Genomic DNA, 19,769 nt, shown 5'->3' with positions numbered 1-19,769 from the left:
CTTCCTCATTACTAAGGAATAGGTGGAAAGGTTTGCATTTTTAAAGTATCCACAGACCAAGGATACTATTGTAGGAAACTAGGTGAAATGACAGCTTTGCTTTTATTGCTGAATGAAAGACAAACATATGTCTTATTTCTTCTCATATTTGTAGAATATCTTCTGAACTCAGCTACAGAACTATTTGATTTAAATTAGATTTTAGATAAATCGACTTAGACTAAAACTGTTCAGAATCATAAATGATTACTATAATAAGAAAAGAAAACATATGGACAAGTTACAGTAGATGAGGCAAATAAAATTAAGAAGCAGTCACCAAAAGCACACAGAGCTTTAAAGGAATTCAATGCTGGAATAGCTGACTCTTGCTTAAAACTGTTATCTGAGATTAGAGAGTGCCATTTTTTAACATAAGTGTTCCAAGAGAGATTCAGAAAACAACAATCCTGTCAGCCTGATAGCTACATAAAACAAATAGGTGGAAAATATAATATGGAACAGTGGACATCTGGAAAAATATGACTTATCTGGGAAGAGTTAAAAAGGTTTTCTTAAAAGGAAGTCCTGCCTCACAAACATAAGGCAGTCCTTTGAGGGGATCAAAAAACGTATGGATAAGGGTGATCTGATTGATCTTGGATTTACAAAAGGCTTTCAACAAAATCCTTCACAAAAGGCTTTTAAGAAAACTAAGCAGCCATACCATAACATGGCTTAGAAGTATAAGGTAATACACACTGGGAAAAAAGCCCATTAATTCACATATAAAACAATGATCTTTGAACTGAGTATCATCAGACAAGATTTTAAGATTTTGACAGATAGTTCCGTGAAAACATCAACTCAGCAGCGTCTGAAAAAGCAAATCAGGTGTTAGCAGTGTTTGGGTTAGCAACTAGAGAACAAAACAGATAGCATCCTGTTATTGTACAAATCCCAACTTTGACTCTGGTTTGAAGACTGTGTGGCATTCCAGGCCCCTATCTCAGAAAGGATATAGAACTATAAAGGATGTAGAGAAAGGCAATGAGGATAATGAGACAGCTTCTGTATAAAGAATAACTATTCTGTTCTTCCCTTGAGAAAAGATGACTGAGATGGATATGTAAGAGGTCTCTAAAATTATACAGAAATAGTGGAAAGTGTGGCTGGCAATTGCTTGGTCACAGCTTCCTCTGAAGCAGGGGACATCAAGTGAATCTGTAGGATCTAGATTCTAAGAAGCGAAGGTGATCATGTCACAATGAAGTTAGGAATTACTTCCTATGAGAGATACTAAAAGTTATGTCAAGAGGAAACCACATGGAAAAGTTAATGGAAGAGAAAAGCATAACTGTTACTAAGTACAGAGGAACTGCATCCAGCTGAAGAAGTTTTTGAGTGGAAGTCACTGGAGGCCTCCTGAGGAAAGTAGTGTGCATATTCCATGTTCTTACTCTTTTCCCTAAGTAACTGTTTCCCACCCACTATCAAAGACAACATTTTACGATAGATGGTCTCACTTTCGTCTAAGTATGGCTTTTCTTAGTTTATCACAGCTCATCAAGGCTAATGTTCTACATTTTTTGATTGGCAGTTCTTGAAAGCAGATGAGCAGGTGAGGGTTTGACCTTGAATTTTTTTAAGACAGATCTCATCATAGAAAATCTTATACAAGCCAAAGCTTTACCTGTATTTGGGCACAGATAGATGTTGAGTGAGTTCTGGAATTTGTCATTTACTGAGTTTAGAAAGTTATTTCTTGTGACATAAAATTTATATCGGTTGTTGCCTAGAATCAGATCTTTAGGTTTTAGTGAAATGATGGAGACGTGGCAGTGGTTAAGTGGCTGCGGTTTCCATTAGCTTTAAACTTTTTAGTAGATTTCAAAAAGTATCTCAGAATTTATGCAATTTATTTATCCTATAGAATCCACAGAGACCAAAATATAATAAACCCCAGGAATGACTCCACTTTTATCTTGATGTCCACTTTCTGACCAGCATTTAGAAATCCCAAAGGATGCTGAGAATGTACAACCAGGTAAGACTAGTATTAAAAAGCAAGATAGGCTGCAGCATAAGCATTTGAGAAAGTCATATAAGGCAAATGGGAGTTGTTAATGCCTATAGAGTATTATTTGTTGGATTAACACACAGGAAGCTTTGGGTCTCCCCATCACAGGAATAGTTTAGTTACAGACTTCAAATATTTTTCTTACTGTGGAGCATGCAACAAATTCTCTCTTAGAAGAAGAGGAAAAGCAGCAATTTGTTTGGAATTGTTGTTATAAACCCCCCTCAACATACTGAATAGAAAAAAGTTATTTTTCCTACCTTTGTTCTCTTCTTAGGACCACAATTCTTGCCAGTTCAAGCAAGTTTAAATATATCAGGTTTAAACGTCCCCAAAGCTTTGTCATTATACTGGGTTACTTTTAGTCTGAAGATTTTGAGGTTTGTTTTGTTGTTGGTCTTGGGGTTTTTTTGTTGTTTTTTTTTGTTTGGTTTTTTTTTTTTTTTTAATATTACATTCTTTCCACAAATTGTTCTGGAGTAATTAGCAGTACACAATATTTATACAAACTCAGCAGGAAAAAAAAAATTGTATAGCAGAGATCTTACAGCATCAATGATGTTACCTATTGTTGGTATTACTTCCACAAGCTGATATAACTACTACAGCAACATGTATTACAATGAGTAGTCAGTAGAACATTAAACAACACTAAGATATTCAACTTTAAGGATCAAAAAAACTAGCTTACAATGTTGTAGACAACTGTTAATTTTGCTTTTATGAGAAATTTCTCTTATTTTTTACATGGTGATTTTAGCCAAAACCATTGGCATGATTTTGCCAAATTTAAATCAAATTTAAAGTGCTTCTCTGCTTTTTTGCCTTAACGACAATAGATGGTGGGGGATTAACTCTAAGGAACACCAGCTGCTGATACTTTAGCAGCTGTACGGAGACATTTCATGTATGGCATAAAACAAAATCAAACATATCCTGGTGTTCTGACTGGTTATTTTTTCAGCTGAGCAATGACTAATTAAGATTGTTCAGTCTTATCATTTTACACTGTTCTGTTATATGGTCAAAGAGATAGAACCATCTACATCTAGTACAAATTCCCATCAAATATATGACCATGCAAATGGAGGGGTGTTTCTCCTTAATTTGTTTTCTGCAGTAAGTTTATGAACAAGTTCAGAAACAGACATCAGATTTTATTATTCCTTTTTACTGAAATGATAAAAGAGAGTCTAATACAAGCTCAAAACACCCTAACAGTAACTAAATATATAAATTTAATCATAAATGGATAACATTTGAAGGGCTGATAATTATGTGATTCATATTCCTAAAAAAACTATTTATTTTTTGTGTTTAACAGAGTTTCATAGGGCATTTTTTGCAGCTATATACTTAAGAATTCTGTTGCCATAAAAGAATCTATAAAAACATGCATCTTTAGGCAAAAGGGAGAGAACTGTGTCTAAAATAAGATTCTGCCTAGGGAAAGACTAGAAAACTGTCTGCTAATAGCAACAAATAAACATTATACAAGATAATAAGCAGTTAGCCACCTTGAACTGAGTTATTTTAAATGAGGTGTCTTCACTCAGAGGTTGTCTAGCAAAGTTCCTTTAAAGACATTCCCTTTCTGAGTATGCCTTCTCTGATAGTGTTTTCCTTAAGTATTTAATTATATGGCAAGCTGTGCTTGTTTTGCTTCTCCAGAGCCTTTGACTTCTAGTCAATAAAGAAAACACTCTTCCTCCCATTAAATCCTGATATTTAAAGAGTGACATTTTCCTCTGTTTGATTAGGGAGCTTGTTTCCACCCAGTCTCTGGGTTACCTTAGTGTCTTCCACGGCCTGATGAAGGGCTTAAGTGCCTAAAAGCCTGCCTAGTTTTTCCATCCATAATATTTCAGCTTAACTGAAAATCAGAAGATCCTGTCTCTACTTCAATATTTTGCCTAATGGTCTTTAAAGAACATGGCTGTAGCGTAAGGAAGCATCACTCCAGGGACACTTAATTGACAGATACACAGGCTTAGGTGTAAAGGCTCAGTGGTTACCAGCTACTCAGATGCAAAGTTGTGTAACTTAAATGCTGTTTCCTGTTGCCCTGACATCACTGAAGACCTAGAACCAGCCAACCAAAACCACTTTGTATAAGGACCTCAGTGGAATTTAGGCTATGAGAATCTGACATCAAGCCCCAACAACCTGGGTGTCAAAGCAAGAGGTATTTGCTTCAGAAACTAGCCTAGCCATTAAAGATGTTTCTGCCCACCTGATGAACACTTTCCTTTCAAACCAGCTTAGTTCAAAATGCAGCATGATTTAAACCAAGCAAGCTGACTTCGGGCTGAGGCAAGCAGGAGCGCTTCACTGTCAGTTGTTAACACTCAGCTAGGGGAATATTCATCCGTTGCTGAAGAACAGTCACCTCTTAAGCCACTCCAACTAGACCCAGAGGAGCTCAGCTGTTTACAGTCTGCATTACCCGAAGTCAGCAATGGGGAACAGAACTAAACCCAGGTCATGTAAGGCACCTGCAAATTAATTTCCCACTGAATCTTTTCTTTTTCATGCTTATGGTGAGGTTCCCCTTTAATAACACAATGCAAATCATCCATTGATAGCATCAGTAGAGAGATCTGATACTTCATTCCACTAATCCTCTTCTCCTCTCTGGTAGGAAAGGCAACAGGCTGCATTAAGGACAGGTATTATTAGGGTCCAATAATAATTCAAGTCACTGCTAAATAGCAGTGCATGTTAAACTACACTAAGGTTAGAGATAACCAGCAAAAGCAGCGATTCCTAGACAGGGACATTATAAAACTTTTCTCTTTTTTTTTTTTTTTTTTTTTTTTTTAATACCTGCAGTGCTGCAGAAAGTGTATGCAGGGTAGATATGAAAATCATAAAACTAGTTCAATCTAAACATATCAGTTATGCAGAGGATGTACGTGATTTTTCACTCGATTCTGCTTCCTTCTTTGTTTGGCATATGAATGCAGAAAGTGGGTAAATTAGAGTTTAAAATGTCTGGTACCATTTACTAAAGTAAACTTAAGTCCTAAATTGTCACCGGCAAGTGTACACTTTTTGTTGTGGTTTTGATTTAGCTGTCACGAGAGTCATGTTTAAATACAGCCTTTCCTGACTCATGGCCGAGTCTCTTTGTGTGCGTTTCCTCAACGTTACTTACTTTACTTTGAAGGTGGGCTGAGCATAGAAATCTGACGAAAGAGTGGGCTGTGCCCTTGGTCCGAGGGAGCTCTTACATTCTTCTGAATGACTACATTTGCTAGTGCAGTACACAGCAGCAGCAACAGTGTGGTGCTCTGGGTCTCCAGCTCTGCCTGGCAGACAAATCTCCAGCTTGCTGAACATCTGCAAGACAAACTTTTCATGTTCTTCTTTAAATGAATGCTGCCTAACTGCACCAGGAAAATGGGCACAGGGGATTATCTCTGCATTGCTATGAGTGGAGGGGCGCCTTGGGGCTTTAGATTGCAAGGTGGCAAGGAGCAAAAGCAGCCTTTGCAAATCGCCAAGGTAGGATCATGAGAGAAAGATGTTATCAGTGTTTTGTGAACACGAGTGAAGAGAATAGTTTGTTTAAATATATACTGCTTCCAGTGAAATGGTTGGTGTAGGTCTTACTGTGATGCTTGTTTGATTTTGCTAAGATGTTTTGCAGGTGCTGATTATGTTTGTTTCAATAAAAAGGAATGATTACTTTTTGGTAGCTTGCAAGTATTGCTAACATTTTGTTAAATGTTAAAGGTCTGAAATTGTGCAATGATCTATGCCTTTCAGCTCCTGTTAGTTTTGCTATAGGTTTCTGAATCCTGTCGGCATATCGCAAAACTGAATCTCATATTAGGAAATACTGTTTCGGTCATCTATTTATGATACTTTTTCAAGTCTAGTCATAGAATAAATACAGCTTTATCATGAGAAAATGTTCTTACTATTTTGGGAATCCTGGAAAGCATTACACTGAGTTATCGCTGGTTTTGGAAAGTTATCCAGTCCTAGAAGCAGCTTTAATAGACGCCAAACATTCCCTTTTATATTTCATAAGCAAAACTGAAAATTAATGAACAGTTCATAAATTACCTTAATGTATAAAATGAGAGCAAAATGAACAGCAGAAATTCAGAATAAATTAAAAATAAGAACTGGTAACGCCAAGTTGCAAAAATAATAGTTAAAAAATAGTTTTGCTAAAAATCAGTGCTCACTCCATTGCAATAGCTTCTCTACTGCTGCAACAATGAAGATTTGTCATGGTTATTAAGGCTTATGTAACTGTATGGAGCTGCATTCTGGTCTCCTAGACAAGAGGGACAAATTTGGTCCAGAGCTGAGAGGTCAGCAAAATATCACTGGCTGAAATCATACTAGGACTGATCACTGTACAATGCATTCTGCCCTGTTAAATTGAGGGAGAGATATTAAAATGTATTTTATCGCCTTTTAGTGTCTTGGTAATCTAGTCCAGTACATTGAGTGTTAAGTATTTTTGTTCATTGATATTGTATTTTAGATCAGTAGTTTAGCTATTTAAGCTCTAACTTTCTTAAGGTGTCAATATATTTATTAATTAGTTAAATTTTATTTACTGCATCAATTAACTTTTTCACAAACAGCAGAAACAGTAAGTTTGCCTCATTTTATAAAAGAAGGTCCTTTTAGTTCCTCTGTCAGGAATAGAAAGTCTTCTTTATTTTCAATGATTTTCAGTCCATAATATTAACCATATTCAGTAACAGAGCTATGATTTATTGAGTATATGTATACTTTTTCTCATTACTGTTAAGTTTTTTGTTTGCTTTTATATTTTGCAAAACGAACATGTTTAAGTCTTTTTCCTACCAATGGGCAACTGTTGCTTTGCAAGTATAAACCACTGATAATAGATGACAGTGGAATCCTGCCATCTAGTGAGAATTTGTAAATAGAACTTAAAAAATTGTAAGTAACGGTAAAAGGCAAGAGCTCTTTATTACATAAACCCAAAAGTAAAAAGCACAGTAGATTGAACACAATAATCTGATTAAGCTTTAGCTTCCCTGATAAAAATGGGCTATAATTTTTTTTCCCATATTCACATCCTTGACTGTGGCACTTCAGTCTTGGTTCTGTTTTACCACTAAAATTTGGGACTTGAGAACTAGATACATAGTAATAGTTGTGCCTTACTTCTAAGGGGAAAATCCACCAGTAAAATATATCTAAAATTAGAAAAATAGTAATAGGCATATTTAGAAAAAAAATCAAAGAAGCATGAGTTTGTTTTCTTGCAAATGAACCTAATCGAAAGGCCATGTAATATAATACCTCAGAACACCCTTTGTAGAAGTACATGCATATCAGCATATGTAAGTGTTACAAGGGTGGTGGGCTGGGTGCTTTATGAGTTCCAGATCATTCATTTCTCCACGCATAATAATTGGTCAGGATCAGTGAGATTAGAAAATTGACACAAGTATCTGGCTGGAAACCTGAAAGTTGGAGTTAACAGGCCACAGCTTTCTTTGGGACTTCCTCTGTCTGCAGGCTTCGTCGACCTCCCCGGGGAGCCTGGGCTCACTCAGAGGTGCACAGATGTGGGTCTCCAGGTCAGGCACCACTGTTGGGTTGAGGCACAGAAAGGTGGGGGGGGCTGCAGCTACACTGTGTTTGGGGAGATGGAGTTTTCAGTTTTTATTGTTATCTGTGAAAACTTAATCTAATAATTCACAAAACCATAAAGAGTTATGTAATGAGTGCATAGTAATTTTCCTACTGTCTCCAAAATCAAAAGGTTGTGTATCCTAAACAGAATAAAAAATTATTTTGTTTTGTTTGGGATTTTTCCCCAGTTCAAGGTTCAGCTTCTCCAGTGGTACATACTAATGTAGTCCCATGGAATCAGTGGGTCATTGCCAGTTTACACCAACTGAGATTTTGTCAGAAGTGAGTATTTCTGGTTCTGGTGTCTCAGCTCGCAGGAGCTGGGAAAGCTGCAGAGAGGTTGGCTCACCTGGCTGCCAACATAACCTGGGCATGGTATAGCCCCAGACTGCTGCAGAGGGAAGCGCACTCAGGTCATGAGCAGAGCAGTGGTTGTGACACAGATCTAAAGGGGAAAGGGATGTAAAATGGAGGGAAATGAGATAATACATGAAAATGTGACAGGATGCAAAAATCCCAAATTCACACTTATCTACCCTTTTGATAAAGGAAACGTATTGTTTTTGAAAGCTAAAGAAATGTCACTAAGAAATATCTTGATATTTTTTCTCACCAGCATGTAAAATAGGAAAATTTCATCAGCAAATAATTTTACAACCATTAGATTCAAAAAATTTCAGTAATTTATCAGATAAGAGATTGCAACAAATGCATTTTTTTTTAAGTCTCAGAAAGTACAATTTTTTTTGCCCATTTTTAACTCTTATTCAAAATGCACATTTTGAAAACTTTTGACTCATTCTCTGTAGAGGCATACAAAATTTTTAACACCCCTTCTCCTCCCAACCCTGGCTCTGTACATCAACTTAGTTTGTTATGTCCACTAATGTTGTAAATACTTCATAAAAAATCATTTTCAGTTAAAAAAGTTTGCATATTCTATATACTGTCCACATATAACGTAAAGACTTGAAAAAATCTATTTTAAATACTGCATCGAAAGATGTATTGTGCTAAGAAGGATATCCAATAAATGAATGTTATTTTAAAAAAATAATAATTATATTATCGGGAGTATAAAGCTAAGGAAAACAGTGGTGGTATCAGTTGTGTATGCACCAAGACACTAGACCATGTCAGTAGTGCACTGTAGGACAGCTTTCCCAAAGCAGGAGACAGCTGGGAAATCTCAGCACAACACTGACCCTAGAAGGCTAAGAATTAAAGATATGTAAGAGCAAAGTGACATGCGATGTCCTTTATGTTTCCACTGTGAGATCTGTTTTTTTTATAAATATATATTTTTTCTCGTAAATGTCTTTGAGGTTTTTAATTTATAATATATAAAAACTGTGTGTACGAAATAATGGTTTTCCAGACTAGCATTTTAAAGAAAGTCCTGTGAATTTTTCTAATAATACTTAACAATACCAGCTCAGTTATATATAATGAAGCTATATCCTTTAAGAAGCATCTCTTTTACAATAGGTAATTTAATGGAGTTGTCCTACAGATGATTTAGATTAATAATTCAACCATGATGAAACCCCATTAAATTATCTGGTTGCAATAGCGGTACATTATTCTTAGCATCTGTGTTATGAACACCAAACATCAATTTGATGAACTCATTGTATCTCTCAAAGTCTTGCTAATTTAAGTTTGGGAACTTAACCAAGTAGTTCTAGTACGCAAGGGCAGTAAGTTCCATGACTCAGACCTCTAAGCACTTCAAAGGAAATTCAGTCCTCTTTTTCCTATCAGTATCCTGAAATTAAAAATGAACAGATGCTTAAAAATCCATATGATCAATTGTGTTGTAGGTTTTCATGCTTGAGACATTTGGGAAACTAATGTTATTGAAACAAGGTGCCTCACGTTACTGAATTCAGATCACCACAGCTCTGGAAGTACTCTAGTCTATATATAGTACATACAGAGATATTTCTACGTACATACACCTCAACAAGAAAGATACCTTCAAAGGGGATCATGTTGTCCTATTTTAGATCTATAAGAGCATTCATCCTGACCTCTCCCTGATTCATCAGTGGCAGAACAGTATGTAGTTGCATATGGAGAAACACCATGATATTTTTTTAAAGTGATGACAGATTTTATGTACTTTTTTAGCAATTTTTTTCAACTAAATTTTTAGAAAAATATAATAGTAATGTTTCCCTTCCTCTAATTTCTACACTGCCAGTTTGCCAGTGCATAACTGCAATTACAATGTCTAAAATGTCAAGTTATTTGAAAGAACGTAATGGTTATTATGAAACTCTTACCAACGTGATTTTGCACCCTGAAAATTTTTGCTCTAATATGGACATTTTCTTCTGTGCCAAATATCATGCAATTTCACATTGTCTGGTAAATGTTAACTATAGTCCTAGTTAATCCTATGAAATGCTTTGATGGTTCAGGGCTTAAATCCAACAGCTGCAACCAGGCCTCATGCAAAACTTATACAGTTTGTGACTATTTTGCCAGTTTCTGAAATGGACTTCTGCTGCTGCACAAGTAGTAGTTTCACCTTTGGCTCGGTAATGACATGTGACAACTGGCTGCCCAGTCATTTTAGACTTGTGCTCTTGTCTACCAAAATGCTCAGATTTCAATTCAAGTCTCAGTTTCACCATTTTGGATTAATTGGAACCTGAAACTGAAAATGAAACTCAAAGACTTGGGAACAACCTGAACCAACAGTGTGAAAAGTTGATGTCTGAATACAATTACTTAATGCTGGATGTATACAGAAGTGGGCTCTGTTGCAGTAGTTTGACTTTCTCCCTGCATTTTTCTGAAATACTTTACACTTGCAGGACAATCCCAAGTGGCTTTCATGAAGTTGACCTTAGTCTAGTAGAAAAAAATAAAGAAGGATAAGACGTAGTAGTACAGTTACGCTTTTGATCCTGGGTAAGGCAAAGAATGTCACTGTCACACATATGAGGTATGTTAGCACACAGTTGGCCCATCCACAAAGTACATCAAAGCCACTGGGTTTAAGGAGACTTTTTCAAGTTCCTGTCATTCTCTTAGATTGTCAACATTGCCAAATGCTTGTACTTCCAGGCAGAAAAAGTAGGTTAGTAAAAGCTGAGCTTCTGGTCACTACATTCTAGTTGAGACATGATAAATATAGCTGTGTTATACCTGCGCTCCTAGCTCATTTCAGTGCTGAGTCACACAGATGAGGGATTTTGCTCCCCTGCTTGCCCCTGCACTGATGGCCTAGGAGCACCATCCTCCCAGCAAGATGAAGGGAAGATACAGCTCTGTGTTCCAGATCATCTCCAGATGACATGTGAGATTTACCGTGAGGGTGGCGAGGCGCTGGCGCAGGCTGCCCAGAGCAGCTGTGGGTGCCCCATCCCTGGCAGTGTTCAGGGCCAGGCTGGACGGGGCTGGGAGCAGCCTGGGCTGGTGGGAGGTGTCCCTGCCCATGGTAGGGAGTTGGAACTAGAGTATCTTTGAGATCTCTTCCAACACAAACCATTCTATGATTCCATGACATTAAAAGTAATCTTGGAGTTGGTGTTGGTGCTTTGGTGCTGTTTCTGAAAATATACTTGTATTCCATAGTCAAGCAGGATCTTACTATATACTACTGTGTTTGAAATGAAGATGCTCCACATGCTGTGTAAGTGCTCAGTATTGAGCTAACATGGCCCTGCTGATATTTCCTTATTATCAATTGACATTTTAAACACAATTTGACTACAACTTCACACATTAACAGCAGACAGAGCAGGCCACGTTTCAAACATGCTAGTTTAATTCTGGCAGTAACAAAAGGGAGTTTAGAGTTAACCTACATGATTTTAAAGACACATTGCCATACTTGGACTGTATTTAGAACTGTTTGTTTGAATTTCTAGCTAATACATTGCCAAACACAGTTTGTTTTTGCAGCCTGGACAAACTCTTATTCTCAAATTCACTCTTCAGACCATCTAACACAGCCAGTATTTGCTGATACACAGAAAACCCTGTGAGGCATATTTACATATTCTTTCACATAAGGAGTTATGTGGAAAAATGTGGTTTTATCTATCTTCTCTGGAGAGGATTTTGACTCAGTGACAAACCTTGAGCCAGTGTAATAACCAATACATTTTTGCACATGTTTAGATAACAAAATTCAGCTTCTACTGAAGTAAATGACAAAACTTCTACTAACAAACTGGGAAGAAGCTAGGCTTTATAGAGGTTAAGTTTATTTTGCAAAACAAAGGAACAAATTAAAGTTCCCAAAACCTAACTAAAATAGACCACTACAAAATAACTGTTCCTGAAAATCTGCCATTGCTAGTTAGAAAAATAATGAGGGAAATAAAAAATCATACACCTTTACCAGCAAAGGTTTACACGTACTTCTGAAGGTTAGGGGTCTGCATTTTCTAGTTTCAGACTTTTGCATTCCAGCAATTGTGCCACTGGAAATGTTTAGTACTAAAGTCCCATCTAGTTGTTTAAAAACAGCAGGCTGATCTAGCACATGATTGTATACCCTGTTTTGGATATACAGAGCTACATACCAAGCTAGTTTTGGCATGCTTTCCACAGTATTTAGGTAAATGCAAGCATGGTTTGGATACATGGTAGTATTCATTTGTGCTTGTTTCCAATAGATAACTCTTCCAACTCTCATGCTAAGTGAGTTTTCAATGGAATAGAATGAACAACATAATTCACACTGATTTAAAATAAACAAGCTAAAAAAAAACCCCAAACAGTGTATTCCTACTAAATTAGATTAAGTGCTTTGTTTAAGTGTTGCTTCATTTTTTAGTTTCTTTGCTGGAAACATTAAAAAATACACTGCAAGATATTATTATATTTCATTGTTCTGTATTTTCTGCTATTGCATTCTTATTATGAATGCACTAGTAAGATTTTTTAGCCAAGTTCGCATTAAAATATCACAACAGGAAATGTTGTTTACAAAACCCTTTTGGATTGTGTCAGATTGTTTGAGAGGATACAGCTAGCAATTTATGCATATCATGGAAGGCCTTTCTTCCAAACACAGAACTCAATGTTCTTCATATTTACAGCAGAAATATTTAGAGCAGAAATTACTGTAAGGAACCATATTTTATAGATTAAATGCTTAGCACTCTATAAAATGAGACTGATTTGCAGAAATAGCTTCAACTTTAAGAGGAACAGTTCTGTGCATGGAATTAACTGTGGAAAAAAATGATAACATTTAGATTGCAACCAGTACTTACAAGCACTGTTTGTTGGCTAGAACAAAACTGGCTGTAAAAAAAACCCCTGGATATCAGCTTGACGGTTTTAAATTTCAGACCTAATGTACACAAGTTACACAGTGGATTTCTTTTTCCTTTTCTTTAATTTTTCCCATCTGTCCCATTTCATTAGAATCTGTAGTCCATAGTCAGTGTGGATGTTAGGATGAGACATTAATGCATAAATGCGCATTTAGACTAACACTTCAGCATGCACCAAAATCAAAGTGCTGTTTTTTTGATTACCTGCCAATACAACATGGTGTTGGACATGAAAGCCAAAAATCTTCAACACCTCAGCACCTTGCTCTCAGTGGGGTGCTCAGAACAGTGAAGAAGTGGCTGCTTTATTTGTTGCTTACATGGAAGGCAAATTACAATGAAAACCTAGCTCTAAGCTTGCCAGAGCCAATGAGATTATACCCTGAGCTCTCTATCATGTGCTGCAGTCCTGGCCACGGCACAGAATCTTCTTTTCTTGTTTAGCAGGGAAACACTCTCTAGAAGTTGTCGTTCTGCCTCCACAGAAATGTGTTCTGAACCCTTTAAGTTTCCTTCTTTGTTTGATATCTCCTTCATACCTTTGGGCTGGGGCATCAAATGCATGGGTAACCTTTTACTTCCAAAGAGTTATGTCATCCTGGATTGTATAGCTGTAAAATTATTATTTTATAAACTTGCCTTTTTGTCAGTATGTTTTAGAAATGTGGTCCCATTTAGGAAGCTGGATGCTTTGGGTTTTGTAAGCATGTTTTATATTACAATTCATTAGCAGATGAACCGGTGATGGTCAGAACTATGAAGAAAGTAGGTAACCTATTGTTTTCTATACTTCTGGTTTCATTTGATACGTTCTCTGTAGCATAAACATGCCACGTATGGCATAAATTGCTACAATATTGAATTTTAAGAAAGTTTCTAAAATGAAGACAATGCAAGACAATCGTATGTCCATTGTGGCACTATGAAGTAACAGAATCAAACACAAATGGAATGACGGGTACAAAAACTAGTAAGACCAAATTTCCCCTGCCTGGTACCACTGGTGCTCCTGAAGAGTTCACCTCCCTATTTATCTCTCTAAATCCTTGTCTTCTCTGCCAGAAATTCTTGATCTGCTTTCTCTTACCATTCTCTTGGTAGTACTTCTATTTAAATACTCAAGTACAGTTACTTACTTAAGCATCACTTTCAATAAATTCACTGAAAATTGTGGGCAAACAATGCCTCAGACTTCAAACCTTGTCACTTGGTTAGAATAATGCCCATCACTTCCAGGGAACTTCCTTTGGACTGAAAGAAATACAAGAAACTTTCTACTTTGCATGAGCTCTCTCATGACAGAAATCTCTTAACTACTAGAGCTTAACAGATGTGGCTGGAATACACTGATCAGCATTTTGTTCCAGAAACTAAGTTTTCCTATTTTGCAGAGATCACTTCAAAGACTAGCTGCTATAAGCCACTGATTTAATTACAGAGGATGCATATGGAAATAATCTGAAAGGGATAAATAGTTTTATATATTATCATATCTTCACAATGATCTTCCTGCACTCTGAAATAATACTTGCAGAATGGATAGTGTAAAACTGACTTATAAAATTTTTCAATGTAGGAAAAAACTATCATTAAGCATGGATGTTTTAAGCAAATTCTAACATATAATATTATTTAATGCCTAAGAACCTTACAGAGGAACAGCTGTTTGACATCCTTCCCTGAAAAAAGCCAAATAGCAAAGTTTCAGAGTTGTTTGCTTTCAAAAAAATATGATACCTAGCAAATCAGAATGGTTTCACCTAAATTCACCATCAGTGGATTAAGTACTTTATGCTGATCAATATAAAATGAGTCATTCACAAACTTGGAGGGTTTTGTTACAATAAATCATCGAATTATGAAACAAAATGTTAGTTTTAAAGTGTTATCTCATTATATTGATATTGTTGGCCAAAGTTAGTCTTTAGACATGTTGTGCATGTCTAGGAGTATCAATGGGAAGATACCAGTCATTAAATGGAACTGGAAATCACAACTAGAACACTGTTTCCTTTCAAGCTCCCAGTTCCCTTTGCTAAGTGAATTAGTAGTGTGCATTTATGTCCAGACTGAACATGATCTTTTCATGATAATGACATTATTGATTATCACTAGACGGTGCTCTTACTCACAATCTCCAAAATCATAGGTAAGTGAAAGCAAAGACAGTTACACCTTGGAGAAATTTTGGTTCCTAGCTTTTGTGTTTTCTTACTGAAGCTGATAAGTATTGTTCAGCTCAGTACCTCCCAAACCAAATAATTTGAAAGTGTAGAATTATACCTTCAAGAGAAATACGTATATAAAACAAGTCAAGAATCACATCATACCAAATTAATCATCCCAAATCTTCCTTTCACTTCTTATTATTCCCTGCACATAAATGTAATATCCTTAAGGAGGGCTCCATAAATTTGTACTAGGGTTTGATTTGTTGTTTCATAACACTATAATTAGAACATATTTTGATCTTTAAAAATTAATTAACTAATAAGGAATATTTCAGAAGGCCTTAAGAAAAAGGCAGTCATAATCCTTTAAACACAAAACAGAAAAATATTTCTGCACCTATTTTACACTATACTATGAACATTCAGCAGTAGTATTACACACCACTACTGAATACATGTAGTGAAATAATAATAATAATAATAAAAAATAGTAGTAGTATAAAATACCTTTATGTCAAACCTCAGTTTCTTCCAGCTCAATCGACAACAGCCAGAGCAGACAGGGCTGGGAGCCCTGGAGATGACAGAAGTCTCCCAGGTCTTGTATCCAATTCAAACTGCATTTTGAGCTATATTAAAATGATTTTTTTTATAAATTCCTTGTTATCCTGCTTTTCCTTTCTCTGCCCTCCCTTTCAGTCATGACTTCATTCTGTAATACTAGTTCTTCTAAAATCTGGTTATTTTACCAATCTGATGAAGAATAGACTCCCATGAAGTACACAAAATCCAAGAATGCATCCTTGAACAGTTGGAAATGTTGCAGCCTAAGCCTATTTTTACTTGAATGGTTTTAAATCAACAGATCAGTACAGGTGGGATCCAACTCATTTTTCCATGACTGAATCGTAATTGAAAGGCCCTGATTCAGCTCCTAAATGTCTGACATTTTTAAGTAATTTTCCAGATCACCAGGATAATGTTAACCAAAAGATTCCTGATTTCAGGGCACAATTTGTGGCTACACAAAGGGTTTGCCTTTAAAACTTCTTTTCATTCTACAAAAGCAAAAATTTCCCAAACTCTCAGAGTTACAGCTTTCCTCCTCTTTATTTACAGGAACAGTGAAAAACAATACAGCATATCTAAATGTAGTGAAAGGACCATGAATGCCTCTTTTTTCTACACTGGCAAGAACAGTACAAAGGGGTACAGTAATTAAGCCTGCAGAGATAGTTATCTTGTGGCCTGTCATTTTTTTTAGCGTTACTACATGAACAAATGGAGCACTGAAATCCATGGCCTGAGAACAATGGTGCCCAGCCCCGTACCAGCCTTCTGGGTCATTCACTTGTTGTTTGCTACCAGGCCTGATTTGCCTAAGAGACCAGGAAAAGTCGCAGAGACTGGGAATTGGCGCAAACTGATATTGGGTGCTAACTGACGCAAAAAAAAACGAAGCATGCATTGGCGTGTTCAAATCAGGGTTAAATTCAGGCCTTCTAGATGCCTGCACCATCCAGCTCTGAAGAATTAAACCCTGGCATGGTTCGTCAGCTGCTGGATGCTGGGATAAAAATAGAGCCGCAAAAATGGGATCATGTTTTAGCGCAAACCTAGTTGAAACTAAAAAGGGTGGGAAGGAACCCTTCCTCCTGCAAAAAATACTTTCTTTTCAGGTGTTCTAGGCAACAGCATGACAATCAAGGTCACCTAAAATGAGAGCCACACCAAATCTTTCCCCACTGCTCTAGACTCAAACATTTTTTTTAAGGCTGGAAAATATTCATTGTTCCATGTTTATGTGCAGATCTGTTCCATCAAGAATAAGGAACACAATTTATTTCAGTGACTGCATCAATCACACTGGATGCACACACAGTGACAGACCATAGCTTTGGGAGTTACCTATTGCCTCAGTCCTGTGCAGTACTTCTAGCTTGTCTGTTATCCAAGTGAAAAGCTTCTTCTAATAAGTTTACCATCAGATCATTATGAGTAAGCCTTCAAATAAGATTTGTGCTGTCTGGCATCAACAGTTCCCAGTGAGCATAATATTTTCAGTAATCCATAGATTGTGGGACTGAGTTTAATATCTGGAGAAGATCTTTGGTCCGCACATGGTTGAAATGCTACATGAAAAGGCTTCTTTGTGACTTCTGTTCCCTTTTTTATTGTAGGACTCTTGTACAGCTTTCTCCTTACTGGGAGAGGAAACGATATGCTACAAAGTCCTTTCTGTTTGTATAGTTTCACAGTATTACGGAAAGCAGTGTTCTCTCTTAGGGATTCACATAAGTTCATATTATACCTGTATGTTACTTTAAGCAAAACTTACACAATGGCCCAAGTGAATTTAGTTTCATTTACAAGCTTCTTTGAACTTTTTTGATTTCTTTAGTTTTACATTTGCAAGATACTTTCAAGTGAGACAATAGTTACCTGTGCTTGGGTTTCATTTTGGCTGTTTCACTTGGCTCTCTTAGGCCTTGTGTACCTCTAATTTCTCCATCATTCTAACCTAATTAGTCACAATCTAAACCAGTATCTCAAATACAAATCCTGCCACAACTGCACTTGACTGGTCAGAAATTTGTCTGTACGACTGCTTTGCTTGGACTGAGCACAGAGCTAAGGAGTATTTAAGGCAAAATCCTCTCAGCAGCAGACTCCAACTCCATCCTTCAGTTAATACCGGTTATGGTGAAGCAAGTGTGCATCCATCAGATCTGCTGAGGTTGTCCATGTGGAAACATCCCTTCCATCTCTGGAACCCTCTCCTTTCCAATGCAGAAAGCTTTGCTGCACTTCTGTGGTGTCAGTCATGGATCAATGCTTTCACAGAGTAAAATACCTATGCAACACATGTGGAATATGGGGTGGGGGGCATGAGGGGGGAGGTTAGACTTGGTCTTCTCTTTCTTCTTGCAAATCACAATGATCTCTAGCATCAAGGCTTCTTTCTTCAGGCACAGAGGATGAGATAAATTTTACCTCAATGTGCAGATTTCTGGTTTCTTCCATACAAAAAGAACTGAAAAGAAATCCTCTCTGATACAGTGACATTAAAATGTTCTTGCTGTGTATTTTCTTTAAATTAATTATTAGGCTTAAGTTCATAAGGAAAAGGTAAGTTTCAGGGCACAATAATAAAGAGAAAAGGAAACTGGACACTGATTCTGACACAATTTAATTTATGAAGGTGCTGACCTGTGACATCTGTTTAAAGACTACACAGTCCTTAAAAAGTGTGCTTCCCAGAGAAATTTGAGAAGATACTAGCAGTTCATATAACAGGACCTTTCCCTCAAACTTATATTACTAAGAGTTGTCAGCAAAGTTATGTCTTCCGAGGCAATCAGATTATCTTCTTTAAGGTGAAAAAGAGCACTGTACATTTCTACATTCTTATTCAGTTGCTTAAAATGCCACTGTCTGACTAAAGGTTTCTTAGGCAGCTGTAAAAAATGCCATGAGATAAGGAGCTACACCATGCATCAATTTCCAAGGTATATAGTAATATGAATCATAGGGAAGTACTTGCCCAGGAAACAAATAAAAAATTCCAGAACTGATCCACAGAAATGACTTTTCAGTTTCTAGCTGTACCTTCACAAGTTCCTTCTAGCTCCTACTCCCTTTATTTGGTGCTTAGCATTTGGAAAACTATCACAGACCAGAGCTGACACTGCCATTACCACAGGCTTTCTGCCACTCCCTTGATCAATCGTTTGTGAATACCATGCTGTCATATTGTCAGATGTTCATTCAGATTATCTTTTCTTCCATGAAAAAGCTCTGAAAGCAGCACAACGCATGTGAGAGAAGAAGAAAGTTATTTGAATGTCCTCCTCTTCTTGTGTCTCATGTTTTTAAACTAGTATTTGACCTTTGTTGGGAGATGAAGCACTTTCGATAGATCTAAAGGGAAATACTACATGGAGGATTTTGGGTTTTTAGCTGCCAGAGCCTTAATTTCAGAAGTACTTACAAAAGGTGCCTCTTAACTCTGTACAAGATACAGCTGTTTGCTGCTTTCTTATGTAGTAAAGGCAGTGCTTGCACTAAAAATCAAGTAATGAAGATCTGGCAGAGTTTTGGATTTATACCTATTAAGGTTTCTTGGAGGTTCCAGATGGCCACAACAATGTAAATGAGTTAGACACATTGTTTCCTAGTTTAAAAATATGCAGGATAACTTGTAGCAACATTGGAGCAACAGTAGCCACACAAAATGAACATGAATGCTGTTGTCCTAAACTGTAACTAGGGCTGTCAAAAGACTTTCTAGGACTATGTTGGGGTGAAATACTCTGATGGCAAGTAGGTATTTTATAGCCACATGTTAATCTTCTTGAACAGGGTGAGTTATTAAATTAAATTCTTAAAATTACTAGCTCTTTCATGTGTGCTTATATTTCCCAGATGTTTGATAGTCAAGATTATCCTGTTCATTTGCATGTCCTTGTTTCTTTTGTTGTTATTTTTAGAAAATTCTTTAAAACTTACTATTATTCTAACATCTGAGTAAGATTTGAAAGGTTTTTTTTATTTCAGTCCCATAGCATTTTCCAATTATCTTCCTTATTCCTTATTTCTGTT

The 19,769-nt window shown here is 36.6% G+C and overlaps 1 protein-coding gene across 1 annotated transcript in view; it reads left to right on the top strand.

The window, feature by feature from the left end:
• Positions 1-19,769, top strand: part of SYNPO2 (synaptopodin 2) — a 101,050-nt gene continuing 81,281 nt past the window's right edge. Inside the window, exon 1 of the mRNA XM_080373542.1 lies at positions 1-5,566. Within this exon, the coding sequence (XP_080229668.1) occupies positions 5,438-5,566 (129 nt within the window). The 5' untranslated portion in view covers positions 1-5,437. The remainder of the gene's footprint in view (positions 5,567-19,769) is intronic.

Source organism: Falco punctatus (genome assembly GCF_963210335.1).
Source record: "Falco punctatus genome assembly, chromosome: 1".
Lineage (NCBI taxonomy): Eukaryota > Metazoa > Chordata > Aves > Falconiformes > Falconidae > Falco > Falco punctatus.
The sequence above is the reverse complement of the archived record's forward strand: the minus strand, read 5'-3'. Positions and strand labels throughout refer to the sequence as shown.